This window comes from Myotis davidii, unplaced genomic scaffold (genome assembly GCF_000327345.1).
Source record: "Myotis davidii unplaced genomic scaffold, ASM32734v1 scaffold94, whole genome shotgun sequence".
Taxonomy (NCBI): domain Eukaryota; kingdom Metazoa; phylum Chordata; class Mammalia; order Chiroptera; family Vespertilionidae; genus Myotis; species Myotis davidii.
The window spans coordinates 2,144,389-2,171,152 of NW_006285313.1; the positions used below are offsets into that span (position 1 = coordinate 2,144,389).

The following is a 26,764-nucleotide window of genomic DNA, read 5'->3' on the forward strand; positions in this document are numbered from 1 at the left end:
GCACAGAAAATACCATTAACTTAGTAGCCTTTGCTCAATAGGTGGGCTTAGTTCCCCATGAAGTCAAAGTGGGATACGACAAGCAGCACTGAGTTCACAGGCACACAGAACTAGTGCTCAAACTGCTAGCACATATTCCAGCATGGTACATAAATTACTAGACTGTCAATCTCCACCAAAATCTGTGACTCTCCCTGTGCATCTAAGGGAAGGAATCACCACTTTGAACATAAATTCCTCCAGGAGAAAAGGATAATTAGGGTTAGACAAATTTAAGTATAAGTACTATAGAAATAGTTGCTGGAGATGACCATAAAATTTGAAACACAATGCATGACTGAAACAGCTGCTAGCTGTTGAACACCAGTGTTTCAAGATGCAACTTTTATAAACATGTTTTATTTCTTTTGCTTATACCATCAGAACTGAAACTACTGACTGTCATTTCCCTAAAATAGGGAAATCAATCTAACATATACTGGTGCTTTTCAAAAGATAGCAATTTAAAAGGGTGGTAGCAGCAGGCATTTGTTATCTTTTAAAAACCTTCAGGCTGCAGGGAAACGGCCAAGAATGTTATGATTATCCATTACAGATTTCCATCAGTACCTGTACCACTTCAGGCGACAAAACAGCAAAATCCAAGGATTAGTGACAGACAATGAGCATCGTAAGGAATGATATATATTACCAATCCTTACAAAAGTCATTGTCAAAGAAAATGTTATGTGTTCAAAAGTTATCTAAATACTTCACAGTAAGTACAGAAGCGGCGATCCAGATTACATCCCATATTTGTTGCATATTTTTCAAAAAGTGCCAATCAAAGCCTAATACTGCATTTCGGCTTTGTCTTATACAGTGTCAGCTGTTAGGAAGCAATTTACATGTGTTTTTAACCACAGTCATTTGGCCAAGGATGAATAGTGCTGTGTCAAAGCTGGTAGCCAACCTTATATATGTGATTAAGGGCCCATGCGTGATTTGATGTGCATCTAAACGTTCAATGCTCCATTTAACTGGAAAAGTTGTGAAGTGCAGTTATTTTGCCAAACCAAACTCCTCCTTCCATCTTCCTTTCAAGGGAAATGTTTTTGTCAATTACCACTGAATAATGCTAGGGCTGATTTGTAGACTTTATCCAATGTCACAAGTCAATCTTGCTTTATCCAAGCCACTTCGGTTAACTATGGAGATATTATCACCCTGTAAAGTATATTATGTTTTACTCCTAAGCAAGGGTGAGGAATCTGAGTATCATGTGCAAGGCTCAAGATGACGCTTAGGACAGAACATGCAGAGTAAAAATAGTTTCCTTCCATATCCAGGTAATATAAAGCTGACAATTGTAGTCCTGTCTTTATGGGATGAAAACAGTCCCTTTACAATAAGTTTTCTGAAAGGGAGAACAAATAGATAATAACTCTTCTGGTAACATATTATGGTACACTGGCCAGTGTGTTTTTGGCGATTAAACATAATCCTGTGACTCAGATTAATTCACTTGCTGAGTGTTCATTTGCGGCATCCCTCTGTTGGGTCTTGGGGGCCCTCCACGACCTAGAAGACAAAAATGGCATTTGGTTTTTCTTTCAAATACTTTTTGTTTCGCCTTCAAGCAGATTTTCATCTGAAGTCAAGAAGCATGTGGGGAGCTTGTCACCACATTATTAGGTTTAAGAGGTCAATTCTTCAGTGTTCAAGTTTCACCTGTCCTGGAAGTTGTCATGCCCAAATCTGCTCATGTTTTCTGGCTAAAAGAAGAGTAGAGCTAATGGAGTATTCCACCAGTACTCATTCATTCATTCATTCAACAAGTATTTATTGAGTGCCTACTATGTGCCAGGCACTGTCATCGGCGTTGGAAATAGATACAGCAGTGAAAACAGACAAGGTACCTGGCTCTCATGGAGCTTACATTCTAGTGTACACTCTAGCTTATTACATTTCAGTAGTAAGTAACATCATACTATCAAAATTAATAAAAGCACCAGAATGAAAAACAGACCTTATTACCTAAACTTTTAAAAAGAAACTACATAACATTGAAAATTGTATAATGACTTGTAACAGATAAAATAACTTTTTACATGCTGTTAAAACAGATTTTTAGCTACCAGTAAACTCAACTTTCATAGAATATGCTACAAGGTGAAAATGAACATAACGCACATTCACATGCAAATATCCTTTGATATTTCAAGTCAATAATTTCCCAGTGATCCATTAATTTTTTAAAAATGCACCTTTTGCTGGCCAGTTTCTATTAGCATTAAAATCAAAGTACTTTATAATTCCTCCGAAATATACATTTTATACATGTGATGGCCAAAATCTAGAGGAAACCTATTCAATTTACATCCTTCCAATAAGAGAACCATTTAGAACTTCAGATCAGATGAAATGCTACTTCTGTTACATAGGTTGACTTCCTGCCCAAATAGCACGAAGTAGTTTTCCTACAGTAATAGACAAAACCAAAAACTCTTAAAAGCTGTATTTTTAAATATGAGTTAATTAGTTAGGAATTTGGAGGTTTTGTTTAAAAGTCAGAAACTAATGAGTATTTATATAATAGTGGTCCAAAAGGCATTGAAATTTCGATTAGTTCTATGACTTCTAAATGGTTCTCTAAATGTAACTATGGCTTATCTGGCCATTAAAGGGTCTCTGGCCCTAAAATATAATATGCATGTTTCAAAAATAAAAGAGGAATAATAAATTTATATAAATGTTCAATCTCATTCCAAAAATGTCTTACAAAATGTTTCAGTAAGTACTTCCTAAAAACATTTAGCAGGTTTTAGGACCTGAAAAATAATTTGCAGTTGGAAAAACATTTTTTTCTGAGGAGGAAAAATGTTCTAGTTTTTGAGACAGTTAATAGTAACAGGGACAGTCATTCAAAAAATTAAATTTGGGTTCAAGATAAATTTTAGAAACAGAGCATTTCATTTAATCCTTGCAACAAGTCTGGAAATGATAAATGTATTCCTAACAAGTAACCTACATGCAGATTATGAACAGCTCTTCCAAGGCCAGAACAGAAGCTCCACTTAGGAACTAGGATCACCACCACAAAATATTACCTCGTGGGGCTCCCCGTGGTCCATTCTGCCCAGAGCCTCGCTTGAAATTCTGCTGATATCCATCCTAAAAGACATGCTAGTTAGTACTGAAGAGAAGAGACGGTAATTTTTAAATTCTCAGCCATCTAGATTCTTAGTCAGATACTTGCAAAATATAGAACTCCTCCTTATTCTTTTAGACATTTCAATATAATTATTATTCTGTAATTGTTATACTCCTATTATTCTTAAGAATGTTCAATGAAATATTTTCTCTGCTCTTAAAAATCATTGTTTTTAACAGATCAAGGGCAGATGCCTGAGTTGTAGGCTCAATCCCTGGGAGGGGATGTGTCGGAGGCAGCCAATCAATGATTCTCTCTTATCATTGATGTTTCTATCTCTCCCTCTCCTTCCTCTCTGAAATCAATAAAAATTATTTTAAAAAAAAACACAGGTATAAAAATCAGCCCAAATTAGTTAATCAAGTCCATCAAGAAACTACAGCCCAGCCAGTATGACTCAGTGGTTAAGCATCGACCTATGAACCAGAAGGTTGAGGTTCGATGCCCGGTCAAGGTACATGCCCGGGTTGTGGACTCCATCCCCAGTGGGGAGGGGGGATGCGTGCGTGTGCACGCATGCGCGCCAGCGCAAGAGGCAGCCAATCAATGCTGCGCTCTTTCTCCCTTCTCTCTGAAACCAATAAAAATATATTTTAAAAAGAAACTACAGCAATCACTTCCATTGGTATATTTCAGTCAGGTTTATATTTTAAAACAACTTTACCTACCCGCTGATAGCCAGAGTAGTCCCGGGGAGCACTGAACTGAGACTGTGTGTAACCACTGTTTGGAGTGTTAGAGAATGAAGGGCGGTAACCATCATATCCTCCTAAAATTTAGGACAAGAGAATAATTTTCTTCTCTTCACAAGGAATGTTTACTTTCTTACTAACCAAGGGAAGAACGAAAATATTATATTAATTTCTAATCACTATCTTGACCCAATCTGTTTATATATTTCTATGAGCAGTAATTAGAACAGTGGTTCTCAACCTTCCTAATGCCACAACCCTTTAATACAGTTCCTCATGTTGTGGTGACCTCCAACCATTAAATTATTTTCATTGCTACTTCATAACTGTAATTTTGCTACTGTTATGAATCATAATGTAAATATCTAATATGCAGGATGTATTTTCATTGTTACAAATTAGACATAATTAAAGCATAGTGATTAATCACAAAAACAACATGTAATTATATATGTGTTTTCCAATGGTCTTAGGTGACCCGTTAAAGGGTCATTCGACCCGACCCCGCCCCAGGGGTCGCGACCCACAGGTTGAGAACCTCTGAATTAGAAGATGAAATTTTCTCTCATCCATGCACATACACACATGGAAAGGCAAAAAAAAAAAAAAAAAAACAACCAGAAAAATATCCCTAAGGTCTGATAATATATGAAAAGCAATTATCCCTTATTGGACAATAGTAGGCATGGGTCTGACACATAAAAAACTCAATGTCAATTTAAATGACTGTATCAAAATATACAAGTTTTTAAATTATAAAGGAGACTAATGCAGAGAGATACATATCTTTCCCAAAAACATGACTATTTCTACGTATTTTACAAATCAGTTAAGGGCATGAACTTGTGTTGTTAATTTTTACCTCTGAATCCATTGGCAGGGCCCCTGTATCCGTTCATCAAGCCTCTAGCACCACGAGAGCCTCCACGAGACACACCACGACTGTTGTAATAGGGCTGACTGCTCCGAGGAAACCCCGTGTTCTGCTGGGGAGGCTGCTGGTGGTTACCAGTCACTTGATGGGGTTGGTCCTGGGAACCATGGTAAGTGCCAACCACTATAATAAAAGAGAGGGAAAAACATGTATACACACATACACTACACACAGCTCATTACAATTTGTTCTCCCACATGCTTTCTGGCTTAAGAAGTGTCTTATACAATCTCCTCAAAGTTTAATTTTGTCTTTAAATAAATTTTCAAATTAATAGGGAAAACTACACATTAATAAGTCCCTGCCTTGCTCCTACAACAGAATAAAAATCTCCAACAATTCCTTATCTCTGAAAGCACACAACTCTGCGAGAACACACAATTCTATCCTTCCAAATGATTTGAAAAGCAGTATCATTAAACATCTGAAAGGCATCACCTATTAGCACAAGAGACTAATTCAGAAGATCTCACATACAGAAACAGTAAAATTATCATTTTATAGCATTTAATTATTTCTTTTCATTATAAAGTTTCTTAGTAGTTGAAGCTTTCATTCTTTTAAATCTCCCTCAAATTTACTGAAAACTTACAAAAAACTGTTTCCATAGCTAAGCTACAATATTCAGTCAATTACAAAGATAAACCAGCAGAGGCCTTTAACTTGTACCTCCCTTAATTCTTGATTCATTTCAAGCACTTTTGAGTGCAGCCAATTCTGAAGACAGTTAAATGATACACCAGCATGCAGTCAGCTAGAATGAAAGGTCTTAGAAGGCCCACTACTCTGTACCTGTCCTCCTCCTCTCTACAGTGGGGGATCTAGGAACCTTCCAATGTTAAATACTGAGGCACATCTCTGCTATTATGCCAATGTTCATAATTTTCATAATTCACGGGGTGGGGGAGGCAAAAAACGGGGTGCTAACTAAACCTTTGGAAGATGAGGAAAGTAGAGACCACAGGAAGGCCTACACCCAGGAACAAAAACAGCAGCCTCTAGCCAGCCCAAACCTCCCTTGCTTGGGCACAAAGAAAAGGTGGCGTGACTCTCGAACATCTTTACCTGACTCATTTTATATACTCAAGAAACCCTAAGTACATTTTAGTTTATAGAATTGTATTTTTCAATTAAAAGGGTAGGAAATGTCTAAGGAAGGAAGGATCATGACTCCTTTTTCAATTATGTAATGGAACAAATACCTTGTTATTTACAATGTGATCTTTAGATTAATTACCTTTTACTGCATTCCCAAAATTTAAAATTATAAGCAAATATCACCAGTACAAGTAACATTGTCTATCTAAAAAGATTCATCTGTATGCAGGTAGAAAGTAGGTAAAAGAACCGTATTTTCGACTCACTTTTTATCACTAAGAATTAATGTTGGTCAAATCTCACTGTAAGAAACTCAAAGCAAAACAATTAAAGAGTGATCTTTATTTTAAAATACCAGGACTCCTTTTCTCCTTTAATTTAAACAACACTTCTGGAATGATGGGACACACTGATTTGTTCAACAACTACCGAGTGCTCTCAACATGCCAACCATGTCCTAGACATCAGGGATGTATCAGTTACTAACGCACAACCTTTGCCCAGACGGACATTTTAATAATGGGAGATAAGTGGATAAAATACATTTACAAGTGAAAACATCTATATAGTATCAGGTAATAAGTGATGAAGACTAAACCATAGTAGGATAAATAAGTGACTAAAGTGAGTGTGAAGTATTTAGTCAGGGCAATGAAGGGAGGTCTCTGTAAGGTGCTATCTGAGCAAAAACCTAATAAAGGTCAATCAACAAAGCCCCATAAACATGAGTGGAAGGAAGTTTCAGGCAATAAGGAGGAAAGTGTAAAGGCTGTGCGAGAGCAGAGAACCTGCTGTGTTTGTGGTTGGTATGGAAGGAAATAGGATGTACAGACAGTCCTTGGGTTACGACGGACTCGACATACGTCGTTTCGTGGTTATGTCGCCATCTCCCATTTATTAAAAAAAATTCCATCATTTCGACATATGTGCTTTATGTTTTTTACTATTTATTTACCACAAGTAAAGGTCAGGAATTGTTATCTTTCTTTTAAATTTTTTTTACTGTTTCACTTCATTACTGATATGTATGTGCTCCATGTGAGTGACGTAGGTGCTTATATAGGTGGGCTCCAACTTAGGTGAAAATCGCATTATGTCGTACCGTAGAAACCTATCTCCGATGTAACCCAAGGACCTACTGTCCACAGGATCAAGGCAGGGACCAGGTCATAAAGGACCTTATAAACCAAGGACTTTGGATTCCTTTTCTAAATAAAATGGGAAGTCACTGAAAGGTTCTGAACCAGAGAAAGACATCTGACTTACATTTTAAAATAATCACTCTGGGCTACTGTGTGAAGAACAGACTGGGCTAGAGGTTTAAGTTTAAATAAACAAAATATATGGGCTGATTTTGCTTTTTTATTGAAAATGTCTGAATGTTATGCAGTTAACCTTTATAAATAATGTCTTTTAAAATGCTAACAAAAGGTTATCTAGAGCTCAAGTGCTTCAGTCAATTAGTGAAGGCAAGTTACAATGTAAGTGCAAGGGAGTTTGAAATCAACTGGCACAAGGGGTAAAATTAAGCAAATCAAATAATATGTAGTAATTACTTTTCATTTCATCACACCATCTGAAAAAAATGGCAAAATAGCAAGCATGTCAGCACAATGTCAAAAGGCCCCAAATATACCTGCTCCAAACCAACTTATGAATGCATGGCAATGAAATAATTAAAGGAGCCTGAGAGCAAGAAGCCCAGTTATTCAGAAGCTGAGCACAGATAGCATAACTGGCAAATTGCTATCAGATTATGACTGACTTCACCTCCCTGCTGATTAGTAAATGCTGAGTACTATAGGGCTATGTAAGGATTTATTACTGAAAAATCTACCATGTTGATCCAAGTCTAACAAGAAAATTTCAGTTACTAAAATCAAAGTAATAACAACTCCTATGATTTTAGCAGGGTTCGCTATAGTTTGTTCTGCGATCCCAATTAAAGTCCTAGGAAGTAAATAACCATAGACCTAAAAAGATATTTCATGTGTTACAAATTTAACAAATCTAAAATGTCTTTATCTACTTTATTACTGTAACAGGTATGATAACAGGCCAAATTACAACCATACTTTCCAACAAGGACTTTTGTCTCAACCAATCAACCAAATGCAGCCACCACCAACTCCTTACTGCTTCCTGGCTTTGTATAACTGAGTGCTGAGTATCATGCCAGCAGGCTTTAATAAATTAGCAATTAAAAGCAAATTTAACCATAATTTGAGTAACAAGTTTAATTCCACTAAAATCATATAATAAAAAAGATACTATGAAAGCTCACTGACCAAAGGAAAATGGGTATAACACTGCACGTTATTCATATATAGCAAATACAAACTCAATTTAACTCAGGGCCAAAAATGCAAAATCCGTAAGGTCTAATGCTAACACAAAACTTCCTGGATGCAGCCACTCTGAAGTCTGAACTGTCCTTCACTGTCAACACCTGCACTGGGAAACAAGTAGCCAGGACGTGATGCGGGGTACCCTACCTGTTTGAAGCTGTTCTTGCTGAAGCTCTGTTTGCTCTACTTGGTGAGGCTGACTGGGAAAGCTCTGGTTATAGCTGGCCTGGTACTGATTCTGCTGTTTTAAAGTTTCTGGTTCATTAACAGGAGGAACTGGGGCATTCATATTGAACACCTGTAAGTAAATAAATGATTAGTTCATCCAGTTATGCTAATAATTTCCTCACTTTTAACATGGCAGACTTTAATGCTGGTTTTACCTCAAATGTAAAAAAAGTCTCAAACATCACTCACACACATACACACACACACACACACACACACACACACACACACACACACCTTTCATTTAATGCACTTCAACGTGGGGAAAAATATATGCCATCCAGCACTTAAAGAAGAGAATTATGAATGGGGATTTTAAAAATCTAAAGACATATAATCAATAGCCTTGGAAATGCTATTATAAATGATAAATCTGTATAAAGACATAAACCCCTGGTACAATATCAGTTATACAAATTAATTCTATAAACTTCAACTTTGAGTTGAATATTTACTTATTTTATTTTTATGATATTTTTAATCACAGTTAGTATTTTAAGTATGTAACACTATGAATTTTCCTATGAGCACTGATTTACCTCTATCACACTGATTATTTTCCATTATCATCATTTTCTACAAACTACAATTTAGAGATGTTTACTGAAGAAACAGGGTGAAGTATCAGACTGCCTGCAATTTACTTGGATATGCTTCAGTAAACAATTAAGTAAATATAGCAAAATTTAAACAACTGTTAAATTTACGTAACAATGTTTATATATAGATATTATTTTGGTCTGTTTTTCTGCATGTTTAAAATTTTGTTAATCAAATCAAAAGGGTGCAGCTGTAAAACACATAACTCCTAAGACTCAAATCTACCGCTGGAAGCAGGAAAATCAGAGTTTAGGTTCAATTAAATATACCCTACAATTAGGGTAGATGCAGACTCAAGCACAAAGTTAAATAAAGACTTTTTGTTGAAACTCTAGCATAATAGTACACACTAGGTACTCAATGTTGGTTGAATTAATTTGCCTACCGTTTGCATGGATTGGAATGGAGCTGCATTTACATTGATTCCACTGCTATGTAAAGGTTTGCTTGTCCCAGCCTGGAACACTTGGGGCTGAGAGGCAGCAGGAAGGGATGAGGATGCTGTAGTCTGGTCTGCATTTAAAGAGATTGTTGCCTAAACACAAAGTGAATAGATGCACTTTAGTGATCAACTACACTTAGCCAAGGCTACTGCCCATATGTGTATTAACAAACTCAACCATTTCATGAAATAAAAATGCTGTAGTACATGCATTAGATCCAAAATGAAAGTCACTATATAACAGTCATTTACCTCTGCCCAATTCATAAATAAGCACCTCATCAAGTTTATATGACCTGGTAACAGAACTTGCCTGAATCTGATCAAGTGTTTCCTTTTGTGGTCGTTGCTCTGTAGCATGAGAAGGCTGGTACAAGGGTTGAGATGCTGTATATCCTTCACTTGTGGATGAAACCAAAGGAACCTACACAGAGATAAAGTAATCAAAGCTTCTTTGTGTTATAAGCCAACTCTGATACATGCAAGGCTTAAAAAATGTAGATAAGTAGACTATAAAACCTAACCACTACAAAAAATATATGTATTATTAGAGCTCAAAGTTAAACATTAGTCCAGTTGTAAGGTCCCCACAAATGCTTCTAAAATGGTAATATCTGCACTAAATTTTAGAATTATGTCTAAGTTTCTTCTTTCATTACAATAAACTAGTCTAAAGAAACAAGAATTAGAAAAAAATTTTATACATCACCAAGAAAAATAAATGTAGTCATGGAAATAAAGCTACACATGCCAGATTTGGACACTCATAAAATTCATACCTGACTTTCATAAGCTAACTAAGAAAGTGACTAAAGAACTGGCTAAAAACAAATCTGCAAAAATATTTCTATCACTCTCACCTGTGTAGCTTCGGGTTGTACGGGAACTTGATTAGGCTGAGCAAGTCTAGATTCAGAATGAACTGAAAAATTGACCAAAAAAATAATCGTTACACAAAATTAAATTTTTTCAAAGATGTCTAAATACCTTTTACTTCGTAGCAAAAGGCAAAATTCTATAACCAAATTCTAAATAAACTGTTTAGCAATCATGAAGATACTTGTAATTTTAGCTTTCAATTTCAAACACAATTTAGTATTGTGTTTACTGGTAGTCATTATTAATCAACTCTCACAATGGTTTTCATTCTGTTTTACAAAGGTAAAGATGTTAGTAATAAATAATAACAAAGAGGTAGAGAGCAGCCCTAGCTGGTTTGGCTCAGTGGAAAGAGCATCGGCCTGCAGACTAAAGGGTCCCGGGTTCGATTCTGGTCAAGGGCACATGCCTGGGTTGTGGGCATGGAGGAGGCAGCCAATCAATGATTCTCTCATCATTGATGTTGCTATCTCTCTCTACCTCCCCATTCCTCTATGAAATCAATAAAAAAATTAAAAAAAAAAAAAAGGTAGAGAGAACAGGTAAGAATCAGTGCCAGTGTTATCCATGAAAAAGGCTTCTAAAGCAATAACTATAAAGTAGTATTACTCTTAAGACCTTAGATAATATTCAGTATTATTTTAACACTAGAGGCCCAGTGCACGAATTAGTGCACCAGTGGGGTCCCTAGGCCTGGCCTGCGGGATCAGGCTGAAACTGGTTCTCCGACATCCCCTGAAGGGTCCCAGATTTCGAGAGGGCTCAGGCCAGGCCAAGGGACCCCACCGGTGCACGATCCAAGTTGAGGAGGGACCGCAGGACAGCTCCAAGGTGTGCCCGGCCCATCTCGCTCAGTCCAGATCAGCTGGACCCCAGCAGCAAGCTAACGTACGGGTCAGAGCATCTGCCCCCTGATGGTCAGTGCACATCAAAGCGAGCGGTTGAGTGGCCTTAGCATATCTTTAGCATTTTATCCTTTGATTGGTTGATCAGACAACTGGACACTTAGCATATTAGGCTTTTATTATGTAGGATTATCAAGTTTCAATATAATCTCTCAAATGTTTCTGCACAAAAAATAAAAGTAAGTATACTTTTAAAAAGCCTATATTCAATTCAGTGTACATATTATTGCCAACTCCCACCATCTTTCCATTCCCCTACCAAACATGATTATAAATAAAAAATACAGGATCTCGCCCTGCCTGGTTGAGTGTTATCCTGTGCACTGAGAGTCACCCAGTTTGATTACCAGTCAGGCCATGTGCCTGAGTTTGGGCTCAATCCCCAGTAGGGGGTGGGCAGGAGGGAGCCTACTGATGTTTCTCCCTCCCTCCCTTAATAATAAAAAAAAAAAATCAATGAAGCATATTTAAATACATTAATTAAATAAAAAATACAGGATCTTTGGTTAGTCATTTAAAATTGCCTGTTCTTACTGAAGAATCTAATGCAGCGGCCACCAACCAGTGGTCGGTGCACTACTGGTGGTCCGTGAGGTCCGAAAGGTTGGCGACCACTGATCTAATGGACTCGGCATTTATTTACCTGAGTTACATGAGTGCTTCAGCACAACTTACTAGCTTAGAAAACTGTGTATTTTCTTCCTCCAGTGGAGCTCAGAAAATGAATGCCAATAACTCTAATTCCTTTCGAGCAGGCCTAACACCTAACCTTCATCTTTTTTCTAACTCTTGGTAGAAATGTGACCAAGATGAGCTCCCTCATCATTGCTTGGGAAAAAACCCAACTACCTTACCAGATTAACTGTCATTAAACAATGCTTTTACTCAGCAATGCTTTTTATATAACGTTTAAAATTATACATTAAATGTGTTACTTTGCATAGTTCCACTTTTGTGCCCTTAATGCTGACATGATCTGGGAAGAAAACAAGACTAAAAATCACTAACAATCCACTTAACCCAATAAAAGGTACCAACTCTACTTAGTGCTGCTGTTTCAAATAATGGTGTAAGATTAGTGTTGCGTCTGAAACTTCAACTGTCTTTTTATCTTCACCTTTTCTCTTAAGCATTCCCTTACCCACTTGACTATTAAAGCTCGTTTTCAAAAAGCTGCAAACATTCTTCAGAAAAAAACACCTCTATTATTTTTTATTCTGAGATTTATCTTGACATTTAAAAAGTCCAAGCAAAATTTCATTTACATGAATTACAGAAACAGGAAAAACTAGTCTATAGTTTTATAAGTCAGGAAGTAATTACCATGGAGTTAGGGAGAAGGATAGCCAGTGACTGAAAGGTGACAAAAATAGGCTTCTGGGTACTGATAATGTTCCATTTTTGAGTGCTGATGTCTTCAGTTTATGAAAACTCGTCAAAATGTACATTTGTATGTACTTTTCTATTTTTATATACAATAAAAAGTAATAAAACAGCCCAGCGGCATGGCTCAGTGGTTGAGCATCAACCTATGAACCAGGTTCACGGTTACATTTCTGGTCAGGGCACATGCCAGAGTTGTACGCTCGATTCCCACTAGGGGATGTGCATCATTGATGTTTTTCTCTTTCTCCCCCCTCCCTATGTCTCTGAAATCAATAAAATATGTAGATTTTTAAAAGTATTAAAAAAATATAGAACTACAGTTAGCATTTGCATTATAGGAAAAAATGTTTCTTATCAAATTAAAAGGTAGATCTAAAAGTTAAGCAAGCATTAAAAGGAAAAAAATAATTTTACAAACTTTACAAAAGCTGAAAGCATTGACCCTATATTTATTTCTCACATAAAAATATGTCATTACTAACCTGGAGGACAAACCAGCTGGGGCATGTCCATGTTTTGTGTTGGATTCATAGGCTGTGCAGATACAATGGCAGGATCAAGTGTCTGATTTTCAAAATCCAACATTGAATCCTACAAGGGGGAATACAATAGAATTAAGTTAAATAATGTAAGCACTTACAGTACTCTGTTAGTGTTTCATTAAACTGCACATACCTGTATGAAATTATAAGGCCCCTGCATTTGTGCCATAAGGTCCTGTACTCGCTGTCTTCTCACAAGGGGATCTGCCTGAGCCACGGGTGTCAAAGAGTGGGGCTCTGGTACTGAAGGAGACACAGCCTGAGGTTGCTGCTGGAGTGAATTTACCACCTAAAGGGAGAAGGGGAGGGGAGTGGATTGGTAGAATGAAAGCGCTCCATTCATTACCATCATGACAGATCCCCAAACTACATACACTATCTATACTGTAAACAGAATAGATTTTAATGTAGTTATTCAAACTGATCACAATTATGTCAAATTTAACATTCTGATCACTATTAAAATTCTAATGTGCTGTCATTCCACATGATTACCATGTAGCATTTCACAATTACTTTATAGACTGATTTCAAAGAAAGACTACCAGTTATTTATTTCCTAAAAGAATGCCTTTTGTGTAAACTGCTAAGCCTTTTTACATTAAGTAAACCTACATATCTATATTAAATACATATCTCAGTATCCAATATGTAGTCCGCACTCAAAAAATGTTAGCTATTATTATCATCAAGCTTTGAGTTCCCACCGTTCCATCCTCTCAACCAATATTATAGGTCAAGGTCCATCACTTCACTTAAACTGCTACAAAAGCCAAACCTCACTTTCCCTCTGTGTCCTTTTCCTAGCTCTAATAATTTCTCCAACTTATCATTTTTAATAGTTCCCTGCTCTGCAGGAAAAAATCACTGAACTTTATTACATCAAATGTATATTCTGCCCTGGCCAGGTGGCTCATGCACCAAAGGGCTGCAGATTTGATTCCCCGCCAGGACACTTACAAGAAGCAACTGATTAACGTTTCTCTCTCACATCAGTGTTTCTCTCTTTGTTTCTTTTTCTTTCTCTCTCTCCCTCTCTTAAAAAATAAATCAATTAACATATCCTCAGGTGAGGATTACAATTTTTATATATTCTTCTGTTTGACTTTTTAAGCCAGGGGAAGTCATACCTGTTAAGCCTGAGCAAGTCATAACCTTCTTTATAAGGAATAGAGATAATAGAACCTGGTAACCAAACAGCCTTAAGGTGAAGGAGAGGAGGAGTCTAAGATGACATTTCAATATAGCCCGTGTGAGTAGGATTTTTCTAAAGGTTACCCATGTGGGAACCCAGGTTTTTATAGAGCAACCTAATAACAAATCACATACTTTAATACACTAACCTGAAGTTATACATGGTTATAATTTTTTGAAACTGGATCAGCATCAGTGATTCTATTAAACTTCAACAGGGATAAACAAATCACCTTTTAAACCTAACAGTCTTGTGTAAAGAGTTTATTACAATAAATGTACCAAGACTAACAATCTTAATTTGCTCTTAGGAGACATAAAAATTAATCCGTCTTGTAACAGAACTCTTACCTCGACTGTTTCAACTGTCCACTCATCTACCTGCTCCTTTTCACCGCTGCTGAACTGTGTTTCGGCCATAAATTGTCTATTTACATACTGCAAAGCAAAGTAAATGTTTGAGACCTCTGTTTTAAAGGCAGAAAGGGAAAACCAGCATTATATAAAAATCATACCTCTGTGGATTCAACTTCACTTGGTTCAGTGTATTCCTCTGCTGGCTCAGGTTCTAAAGATGCAAAAGAGTATAAGGAACCTTTTTAACAGTTTACCATCACTTAATCTGAATTTATTTATAAACTTATAGTTAACAATAAGTTTCCATACTTTATCATTCTTACAATAATGTATTTAGAAAGAATTTTCTTTACTATTTATTCCAGAAAAAATTATTTCAGTTTCAATAAATTACTTCAGTTTCAGTTTTACTTCTGGGTCAGGTATAATGTCAATTAAGAGCTACTATGTTAAAACTTCCTCCTGTTCTTAGAATTCATGTTATAAAGCAGCATACAGATTATAGTGGTGGCAAAGGAAAGTAAAACCAGGACTGTAAACTAAACCTCATTCCCCCTCAGTACTCACCAGCTTCAGCTACCTGGTCTTCAACAGCGGGTGCTGAGGCTGCCTCTTCCTCCTCACACAGCCCGTTCTGGTGGTTGTGGGTGCTATCAAAGTAGTTTGACTGGAAAACACGCTCGACAATTTCCTTTAGAGCTTTATCTAAAATTAGAATATTATAATGTTAAGACTATTTGAGGTTGCCTGACTTGAAGATTCAACATCCTACAAAATATTGTAAGAAAAAAACCTCACCAACTGTTACTAAAACATATAAAAACATTAAATTCCATCAAGAATAGAAATTTATTATAGGAGAGGGAACAAAAGCTCCTATTTGTATTAAACTTCATGGATTTTATGTGTTAGTTTTTTAAATAGCTGATAATTGTCATTTATTCATTCAATATAGCATCTAATTAATTTTAGTCAACATGCTAGGCACTGGGGCTAGAAAAAGGTATGTAAAAAAGATACCGTATCTGCCCTCCCTAACTTTACAGCCCAATAAAGAGTTACCAAATACTCACAAAAAACAGTCAAATTACATCTGTGAAAAGTACTACACAGAAGTACAATGGATTGGACCTACTCAGAGAGACCACCAGAGGCTTTCCTGGTATAGGTGCTGGAAGAGCTGAGATCTGGAAGATGAGTAGCAGAGAAGTGTTTCAAGGCAGAAGCAACAGCATTTACAAAGCCCTGTACAAAGAAGAAGCGTGCCAAATACAAAAAAAAATGCAAGTATGTACTGTGGCTGAACCACAGGGAGTAAGAGAAAGCTTAAGAAACTTTAAGTCTGGAGAGACCGGTAAGGGCCCTATGATGCAAGGTCTTGAAATAAATGTATATGAAATGTAATTAAAATAAAGCCAGTATAAGATTTTAATGAGGCATAGGGGGTGGATTCAGTTAGAAGACTGCATTAGGTAAGAGAAAGGCAGGAAAGTAGAAGAGAAAGAGAAGTAGACAGATTCAAGATATTTAAAAGGCTAAATTGTCAGAATTTGGTACACTAGGCCAGTGGTCGGCAAACTATGGCTCGCGAGCCACATGCGGCTCTGTGGTCCCTGAGTGTGGCTCTTTCTAAGCCTTAGGAGTGCCCTAATTAAGTTAACAATGTACCTACCTATATAGTTTACGTTTAAAAAATTTGGCTCTCAAAAGAAATTTCAATCGTTGTACTGTTGATATTTGGCTCTGTTGACTAATGAGTTTGCCGACCACTGCACTAGACTATAAGGAGGGCAGGAAAGCAGGCAAAGGTGTGGGTCAAGAATTAAAATCTCAATTTCCTGGCCTTATATAGCAAATGTAGAGTAAGGCTATTCCTTCATAGGTTACACACCACAGAAATAAAGCTTCAGGGACCATATATCAAATTTTTTAATAAAATTAATCCTATTAACAATAAAATTATTAACAACATGAACACTTCATGTTTTCCGTTCTCTACATTTCAAAGATTCATGACTCAGAACTATTTATTTTTTAAAAAAATGCATGAAAACTGAATACATATAAAAACACTAATGCCCTGCCTGGGTAGTTCAGTTGGTTGGAGTGTCTTCCTGTACACCAAAAGACTGTAGGTTCGGTTCCTGGTCAGGGCACATACATAGGCTGAAGGTTCAACCCTGGCTCACACTGATTTTTTTTTCCCCTCTATCCCTTGCTAAGAAGAAAAAAATATATCAATAAAAAACATATCCTCAAGTGAGGATTAAAAAAACAGCCCTAACTGGTTTGGCTCAGTAGATAGAGCATCAACCCACTGACTGAAGGGTCCCGGGTTCAATTCCAGTCAAGGGCATGTACCTCGGTTGCAGGCTTAATCCCCCAGTCACAGTCAGGGCAAGTTTGGGAGGCAACCATTGTGTCTCTCTCAACTCAATGTTTCTCTCTCTGCCTCTCCCCCTCCTTTTCCGCTCTCTCTAAAATCAATGGGAAAAAAATAAAATAAAATAATCAATGGAAAAATATCCTTGGGTGAGAATTAACAACAACAAAAAAAAAAATTTAAAAAACACCCTAATATTGAGTACATTAATAACTTTCTTTTGGCTATAAAGATGTGACATTTAAGATGCAAGAGCAAGACTAGGCAGAAACTAACACCAAAACAAGCTACAAGGTTAGATGCTTAACCCTTTTCCTTCCTCAATAATGTTCATGAAAATTTGATCAACCTTTACCTAAAACTACTTTTTTAAGGTAACAAGCTTATGCACATATATCAGTTTCCAAACTTGAAATGGTAAATTCAGAAATAGCAGAAATAAAATAAAAAAGCTAAAAATATGTTTTACAAAGAAATACAGATAACAAGTTAACCAAAAGAAAATTTTTACATGAAATGATATAAAAGAATCCTTGATGCCTCATATATGATTTTACATATTTCCTGTACACACCAAATTGTATCATATTGTTTTGCCAATTAAAACTTAAAATCCAATTTAATTTCTTTTCAACCCAATAGCTAAAAACAAGGTATAAACATTACCTTGATGGGTTCAAATATCTATTTGGCTAAATCAACTTCATAAACAATCAACATAAGGAGCTATATCCTGATTTACTATGTAGTTAAAAACCTAAAATTCCTCCTAATTAACTTAGTGAAACTTAAATGTCCTTTAAAAAAAATCAACATATAATTGCATATTTCAGGTTAAGGAGCTCACATATAGAAAACTGGACTAGATATCAATACCTTTTTCAAAAGAGAAAAAACTGAATGTCCCCAAGTTAGCAAAAGTCTAAGAAAAATCAAAGAGACTAAGACAATGAGCATAGGAGGTGCAGTACATGTTTTTCACAAAATTTCAGCTACAAGGAAAAACCAGTCCCCAACTAATAACCAAAAACTGGAAAGTCAACTTGGTGTTTACCTGTTCACCTCAAGCAGAGTTAAGTTATTTATAAACAAAACTACATTAAGTTAGGGCTCCCATCATTATAGATTTTTGGTTGGTTGTTAGTGTTTTGACCTATAGGCATGCACGCACGCGCACACATTCATACACGCACAAAATACACAAAATGAAAAAAGTAAACAGCAGATTATTATTTATATAGTTCTAAAATTTCTTCAATTAACACTACTCTTAAGTAGGAAACTAATTTTAAAAGATTCTTAGTTATAAAATCCCTAGAGACCCGATGCACAAAATTCATGCAAGAGGCTCGACCCTCACAGCCCTGGCTTCATCCAGGAGGTCATTCGGCTGTTAGTCTAATTAGCATATTACACTTTTATTGTTATAGAAGATAAAGTGTCAGCAATACTCACAGGTTGTTCCACATACAGATTTTTCTTTGCCTTCCAGCAAGTCCCATAGGTGAATGGAGGCATGTTCATACTGTTCATTCAACCTTATAATAATAAATAGCTAATTAATTACCTTTCAATTGTCGATTTAAAATAACATTTAGAAACTTCTATCAAATACCACCATACCTCAAGCTCATGTCCCGTTCAGGGTCTGCTAACTTGTAGAATTCATCCAACAATGACAATTCCTCCTCAGACAGTATTGGCACACCATTCAAACCCTGTTTCAGGTCAGTTCGCACTTCTTCATCTCCCAATTTATCCAAAACATACTGCAGCTCAAGTACAGTTTTTAAACGTTTTTGTTCAGCTTCTTCTCTCATAAGCTGCTCCCGTCGTGCTGTTTTCTTTATTGTTTTCTGAATCTGCATAGGAATATAAATGTAAGACATCAAAATAAGTTTTTTTAATTCAATCCATTTTTAGTCCAATGTAAATAAGACGTATTTCACTCAATGAGTTAAATGTGACCCCATCTAACAAAGAGAGTTTAATACATGATCTACTTTAAGCAGTTGTTAGAATTTCAGAACACATCTTTTATATTACTGAAGGTATTATGCTACTGAAATGTTACCAATAAAATGATATATTTGGAAGTTGCTTCATAATAATCCAGCAAACAGGGAGTAGGGAAGTAGGTGTGCGTATACTGTACCAAATATGATTGCCCATGAAATGATAAGTGTAGAAGATAGATATGGTACATAGAGTTTCATTATATTCTTTAGTTTTGAAATTTCCCATAATAAAAAGAATGATTAAGATTTTTTAATTTAGGCCCCGAGTCGATTAAAAGAGAATCCCAACCACCACAAAACATCTTACCTACATATATATTCTCTATGGAAAAATGATCCAAAGTTCTAAGTACCTATTACTGATTCATAAAGAAGTGTCAAAACTCACCACTGTTAACTCAACCCAAAGAATCCCCTGCTGGTAAAGGCATTCCAACACTTCAAAATAGTAACTAAAACTGACTTGTTTTTATGAGTAATCAGATACTAGCAGAGAGAAAGAAAATGGCAGAAAAAGACCAATAAAAGCTAAATATGAATGTATTCTTCCCACTGTTTTCTCTCCACTACACTCGTTTTCTTTTCTGGCTCGGGTGAAGGGAGAGCATCAATCAAACTCAAATATTTCTCTTTTCTCATTCATCGCATCAGTGTGTGATCAAAGAAAAGTGCATCTTTCCAAGAGCCACGACATTGTTTTCCTTCCCACACTCTCCCTTTCTTGAGACTCACTCAGATAACTGGAAACTGAGAAAACCAAAATAAGGACATAGAAAACATATAATAAAGGGAGAAATAGGGAAGATCTGGAAGGAATAATGAAGGTTGCAGTAAGTAAAATTTATAATGGCAGCAGAGAGGATAGTAGATTAAATGGTATCTTATATTGGCAAAAAATCTATATAAATATAAAAGGCTAATATGCAAAGTGTCCCTTCAGGAGTTCAACTGGGAGACCGGGAGTTTGATCACTTGCTATGACGTGTGTTGACCACCAGGGGGGCGGTGGAGAACAAAGGAAGGCCCAGGCTGGCGGCTGGCAGCCGGAGAAAGAAGGCCCCAGTCAGCAGCCGGATGGCCGCAATCGGCCCTGATCGCTGGCCAGGCCAAGGGACCCTAACCATGCACCATTTTGTGCACCGGGCCTCTAGTAGTATATATGAATGGAAAGATGAGATCTTTTAACCTAGGGTGAACAAAGAGAAAAAGGACCATCTACTCCAAAGATGGAAGACCTTTCAATTGTATTGGGGAGTATGCTTTTAGGGTAAAGAGGTGTTTACAGGTAGCCAGAGACAGGAAACATTATAGGAAGACAGGGAGGAATACGAAGTGAAGTCAAGAAAGCAAAAAAATAAATAAGAAAGTCACATTAGATGAAGTGAGAAGCTCAAGTAGGGAAGAATATGAAAATTAGAACAAGTGGGCTGGACTAGGTTTTAAAAAGCTCTTGAATGCCAAACAAGAAAAGTGTTCAATAATTGTGGCAAATACAACCTAAGGATGGCCAGTAAAGTTAAAGACCTAGTGAAAAGTTGCTAAAAACACCAGTATTAAAATAAAAGCAAAGGAGGACACAAGTATTTTCATTTGCACAGTGATAGTAGCTTCAGAAATAGATTATTTATTAAATTGTATAGTATCAGAAAAAGAAATTGGGCAGAGTTCATGGTTCATCAACACTGAGACTCTGACCTAAGCTAAGGGGAACAAATCCCTACTTGAATGTAAATTAAATTTCCTTCAGTTCTGAAAGATATCATCAAACTTTAATTAAATTTAATAAGAATATTAAGTACATGAAATACATTAGTTTTGCATGAAATTTATTAGTTATGCATCAAATACTATTCTAAGCACAACCTTCTGATGAGGTAGGTATTATTATTACTGCCATTTTATAGATTAGAAAACAGAAGCAGAGTGATAGTCTTTTCCCTCTCCTCCCCCTTGTCTCATTCTTCTCTTTTTATCCTACTGGTTCTGTTTCTCTGGAAAATCCAGACTGATCAAGGAATAGAGAAATTAAGTAACCCATTCCAAATCATACAATTATTAAATAAAAATAGCAGGATCAGTAGTCAAACCAGACAGTCTGGTTCCAGAATCAGAACTCATAATCTTTGTACTGTACTGCCTCTCATCCTATCTATACTAATAATAGAGGAATATGCCAATTGTCCAGGACACCATCACAGTAATAGTAATGACCAAACAGCAGGCTGCGTGGGGCAACAAGGCCGGCAGGGGGGTTAGTGAGGGATGACCAAATGACTGAACAGCAGGCTGTGTGGGGCAACCACGCCAGAACCGGGGGGGGGCACAGTTGGGGGGGACCAGGCTGGCAGGCAGAGGCAGTTAGGGATGGTCAGGCTGGCAGGGAGGGCAGTTAGGGGTGATCAGGCAGGCGAGCAGTTAGGAGCCAGCAGGGTAATATGCAAATGGACCAAATGGCAAAATGACTGGTCGCTATGACATACACTGACCACCAGGGGGCAGACACTCAACACAGGAGCTGCCCCCTGGTGGTCAGTGCGCTCAGCCAGAAGTCAGGCTCGTAGCTGGCGAGCACAGCAGTGGCAGTTGGACATTCCCCAAGGGCTCCCGGACTGCAAGAGGGTGCAGACAGGGCTGAGGGACAACCCCCAAGTGCCCAAATCTCATGCACTGGGCCTCTAGTCACATAATAAACTGTTTATTCATTTCATCAAATTAGGGACAACTTTATATTCTAACACTGTTAGTCTTTGTCCAAGTAAGTTAACACTAACTCAGAAAGATTAATTTTCTGGTCTCAACTCTGAACACATTATTTGACTTTGTATTTCATTTTTGTCCTGTTCCTAAAGGCTTTTATCGTATCAAAAGATGTTTGGGGGAAAACACTCCATTTTGTTGGATCAAGAGCAATGTATCAGTCTGCCACATTCCTTAAGATCCCTAATGGGAAAAACAGTTACCAACTATATAAACAAGCCCATTTTCTGATACTTAAGGAACTAGTCAGATGGTCATTAAACATGAAGGAATATATAAAATAAATCCCTATCATGCTTATATATTTTTTAAATCAATGAAAACCTAAGGGTAACTATTACACAAGTTTGTCATATCTGAAAGTCAGTCCTTTTAAAAGGCATCTACCTTTCACGTGTTAAACTTTACAAAACTGGAAAGCATCTTAGATATAATTGGATCCAACCTTTTCACTTTGAAGAGCTTATCAATAGTAATGACAAGGACTGAAAACAGAGAAACAACAAAATTTTCTGCCTTTCATATTTTTAGTATTTCATACATATATACCACCTTTAACTTACATCTTGACTTAATGCCATGAAACTCCTCTGTAATTCTTTTGCAAACTCCAAGTTATTTGTGACTTCCTGGTACTTAGATACGGCATCCTAAAATAACAAAGACAAAACACAACTTTACTGGAAACACAAACTCAAAATTAATTTTGTTGTTAAAAATACTGGACACATAATCTTAAATAAAATGTAGCATCTTTACCAGCTGATCTTGATTAAGCCGTTCCCCTTTGTTCATTCGCTCCTGGTAATCATCAAGCTTGCCCTGTATTTAAAAACAAAAAGTATATTCCATATTGGAAGTATATACTAGCTTAAAATAACAAAACCCACATAATTCTAAGCCTGTCTCAAATCTTGCCCTAAATATGCTTTTTCGATATATTCCAGTTTGAATTAGTACATAAAATAAGTGAGCTAAAAATGAATAAATACTCCAGCCACTGCTAAATGGTATCAAATATTATATCATAAGCCAATGACAACATTGTTTATTCTTTAGGTTTCTAAAAAAAAAAAAAAAGTATAGATCAGACGACCCAGACACATGGTTCCTCCAGCCCACATGGGTGAGGGCCACAATTTGCTTAGGAACCACTTATACCCAAGTGAGCCTATCAGATATTTTCTAAGTGTTAAAATTTTTTGTTCCTACCTCCCCCTGCCAAAGAATTTACATAAGTGATATAAAAAGAATTCACAAGTAATATAGAGTTGTGTTTTTCTGAATAGACCCGGCTACATATTATTGTCGATGTGCCTCATCCATTTTCCTTAAAAACATCAGATACTTCAAGTTATCATATCATCTGTGGGCAGTACACTAGTCAGCAGCTTTCCTTTGTCATTTTCTCAAAAAATGGAATTAAATGTGCGAGAGTGGGGGCAGAAACTTAACCTCTGGTCATCTTTTTTTTTTTTTGCTAAGATGAAAATTCTGGAGGTTTCCCCGGCTACTACTATTAATAAAAATCCCAAGGAAAAGATATTCAAGTAATGTAGCCTAGTCAAGAATTCAATTATTGTTTTATGGGTGAAAAGAGAAAATACCATAACCATTTTACCCCAAATTAAAAAGCCTACCACAATTTGTTAGTTTTACTGGAGGTAAATAAAACCAAGATGATCATCAAAACTTAAAGGAAGATGAAAGTGTCTAAATTTTATTCTTCTATGGACTATTTTATTTCACATCGTGAAATAAGCCTTCAGATAAACAGGTATAAAATCAAGTTTATTAGGTGAAAAATCAAGTTTTTTTACACTGATCTGACAAGCCTAACCCCAGGTGCAAAAGATATGCTCAGCTACCTCAAAATACTCTAAAAACAATTCAAAATAATATAATTTAAATAAAAATTTTAAAATTCTCCCCCTTCATCTAGATTTCTACTTATTCCCTCTCCTCTGACCCTGAACCATATTTTTTCGTTTTTAAAAGGGTAGGCTACTTTTAAGAAATAAATAACTAAGCTAGTTAAGATTTGCTTTTAATTTCAACTTAGGATGTAACAGTATTATAATCAGAATTATTCTATTTAAAAATATATGGATAATATAACATATGCCCATAGACGGAGTCCCTGAAATTTAGTACAAGTACACAGTTAAAATACGAGGGAGAAGGAAAACTGTTACCTGGCATTTATTATCTTCCCTTTTTATGGTATTATACATTTTTCATGGAAATTGTTGCTGAATCTAGAAATTAATTCACACTGAATGTACTCTATATCCCTCATAGGGCAGAGTTTTATATACCTAAGCTCAACTTTATCATTGAAGTAGGAGCCCGGTGCACAGATTCATGCACATTGAAAAAAATTAATTAAAAGATTCGTGTGATAACTACGTTACTACAAAAAATTACATGTCAAAATAGTATATATAATATAGTATTATAAAATTAAAGCACGCATATGATTAGCGCCAGCCAGAGCTTTCTATGTATTGCGCATATACGAGTCAACGTTTATTTTTAAACTGCCAGTGCGCATCATATGTACCGGCCGGTCAGTGGGTGGGTGGGTCACTTAGCCTTTTCTATAATAAGTGTAATATGCTAATTAGACTGGACGGCCAGACGACCTTCTTGACGAAGCCAGGACTGCGAAGGCCACGGCTACAAGGGCCAAGCCCCTTGCACGAATTTCGTGCATCAGGCCTGTAGTATATATATAGATGTTTTGAGAATTTCAAAAATATATGCCAATCAAAATAGATGTCAAATCAAACTCCTAAAAAAAATACTTATCCTATATAATAAAAGCCTAATATGCAAATTGTTCAACCTGGAGTTTGACCACTCGCTATGACATGCGCTGACCACCATGGGGCAGCACGGAACATGGCAGGCGTCGGCAATGTGGCGCTGGCAGCAGGCGGCAGTGAAGGCACTGCCGGCCCCGATGGGCCCCAACAAAAACAGGACCACAGCGGGATGGTGGAACAGGTGAGCAGGCGGAGCCAAACCAAGGCAGGTGCAAGTGGGGGCCCAATTGCCCTGCCTATCGCCCCAAGACAGCAACCAGCAGCAGTGTGAGGGGGAGGGGATGGGGCCGCCACCCGGCTCCCTGGTGCTGAGGGAGCTGGGCAGGGGGCCCAGCTCTGGTCAATCTCCCCGCAGGTGGGATGGTGGAGCAGGTAAGGGGGCAGCACCAGGCCAAGGTGGGGTGCCAGGCAGGGCTGTGGGGCTGGAGGCATGACCTAAGTGACCCCACCTGTGCATGAATTCATGCACCGGGCCTCTAGTATACATATAAAAACAAATGATACCTGAATGATAGAATTGTAAGTAGAACTACTTTACTTTTCCTTGTTTTGTATACTTAGATATTCTGCAATAAACATGTAATTTGTATTATAAAATTTTAATTTCATGCTACATAAAATGTTAATATTGACACATTTCAGGATAGTGTCAAGACTTACACCTATAAAAATCCTTAAATATGAATCTATACTAACCTCTAGTAGGACAAGCTATCCTGTGATAGAAAAGCTCCAATTTTCTACATAATAATGTTAATATTCATCCAATCCAGAGGTCTATGGCAGATTCCATTTTCCAAAGATGGCTACCATATCTGCAGTCCCACATACTTTCCTACAATGTGATGTTGGCACCACCCCATTAAGAACTAGTCCAATTCTCCTGTCATTGAATTGAGTGGACTTCAAGCAGAACAGTACAGTAAAAGTGATCCTGTATGATTTCCAAGACTGAGTTATAAAAGCAGTGTTTCTTTGCTGGTCACTAAAAACACTCATGTTTAGAGCCCAAGTTATTATATAAGTTCAATAAGCCTGAGGTTGCCATACTATGAAGAAGCCAAGCCATGAAGAGAGGTCTTGTACAAGAATCTGGTCAACAATGCTAGTGTTAGGAGTCATCCTAGACCAGGCATCAGACATGTGAGTAAACAAGCCTTAGTTCCCCAGTTGAGAACCCAGCCATCATGGAAAAGATACCAACCCTAGTGTGTCTGAATCACTGAAAGGCAGAATCCAGATGCATGATATAATGATGTTAAGTTTTAAAGCAATCTCTCATATAGCAGTAACTGGGAACAAGGTTAAAAAGGAAATGAAAAGCAGTTTACTATGTGAAACTCAAGCTTTGACATAAATCTTCATGGAATACCATCATTAGAAAAGTATGGCCGAAACCGGTTTGGCTCAGTGGATAGAGCGTCGGCCTGCAGACTGAAAGGTCCCAGGTTCGATTCCGGTCAAGGGCATGTACCTGGGTTGCGGGCACATCCCCAGTGGGGGATGTGCAGGAGGCGGCTGATAGATGTCTCTCTCTCATCGATGTTTCTAACTCTCTATCTCTCTCCCTTCCTCTCTGTAAAAAATCAATAAAATATATTTAAAAAAACAAAAAAGAAAAGTATGTAAAAAGACCTCTGTGCAGCCAAAATAAAGATCTATGATTCTATTAAAGCTCATACATCAACTTATTGTGATTTTATGTTACTGTACCATGTTTCTAGTTTTTCATTATAATTTACTTTTTTATTGAATTCATTTTGTCAATCCTCACCCAAGGATAGTTTTCCAATTGATTTTCTTAGGGAGGGAGGGACACTGATGTGAGAGAAACATGATGTGACAGATTGGTCGCCTCCCACATGCACCCTGACTGGGGCCCGGGATCCAACCTGCAACCCAGGTACATGCCCTTGACTAGGAATGAAGCATGGGCCAGTGCTCTAAACACTGAGTCAAACCAGCCAGGGCATTTCATAA

The 26,764-nt window shown here is 37.0% G+C and overlaps 1 protein-coding gene across 5 annotated transcripts in view; it reads right to left on the minus strand.

Annotated features, from left to right (window-relative positions):
• Positions 1–381: 381 nt before the first annotated feature.
• CAPRIN1 (cell cycle associated protein 1) overlaps positions 382–26,764 on the minus strand; it is a 37,959-nt gene continuing 11,576 nt past the window's right edge. The window contains exons 2-18 of one of the 5 annotated variants that reach the window (XM_006756119.2): positions 22,716–22,778; positions 22,520–22,606; positions 18,805–19,043; positions 18,637–18,719; positions 15,366–15,503; positions 14,957–15,009; positions 14,793–14,879; positions 13,381–13,536; positions 13,188–13,296; positions 10,396–10,457; positions 9,849–9,959; positions 9,479–9,628; positions 8,413–8,563; positions 4,748–4,942; positions 3,862–3,962; positions 3,090–3,153; positions 382–1,560 (exon numbers count right to left, since the gene is read on the minus strand). In XM_006756119.2, coding sequence (XP_006756182.1) covers positions 1,496–1,560; positions 3,090–3,153; positions 3,862–3,962; positions 4,748–4,942; positions 8,413–8,563; positions 9,479–9,628; positions 9,849–9,959; positions 10,396–10,457; positions 13,188–13,296; positions 13,381–13,536; positions 14,793–14,879; positions 14,957–15,009; positions 15,366–15,503; positions 18,637–18,719; positions 18,805–19,043; positions 22,520–22,606; positions 22,716–22,778 — 1,914 coding nt within the window. In that variant the 3' untranslated portion in view covers positions 382–1,495. The remainder of the gene's footprint in view (positions 1,561–3,089; positions 3,154–3,861; positions 3,963–4,747; positions 4,943–8,412; positions 8,564–9,478; positions 9,629–9,848; positions 9,960–10,395; positions 10,458–13,187; positions 13,297–13,380; positions 13,537–14,792; positions 14,880–14,956; positions 15,010–15,365; positions 15,504–18,636; positions 18,720–18,804; positions 19,044–22,519; positions 22,607–22,715; positions 22,779–26,764) is intronic. The other 4 variants (XM_015559020.1, XM_006756120.2, XM_015559021.1 and 1 more) reach the window with 4 other exon arrangements.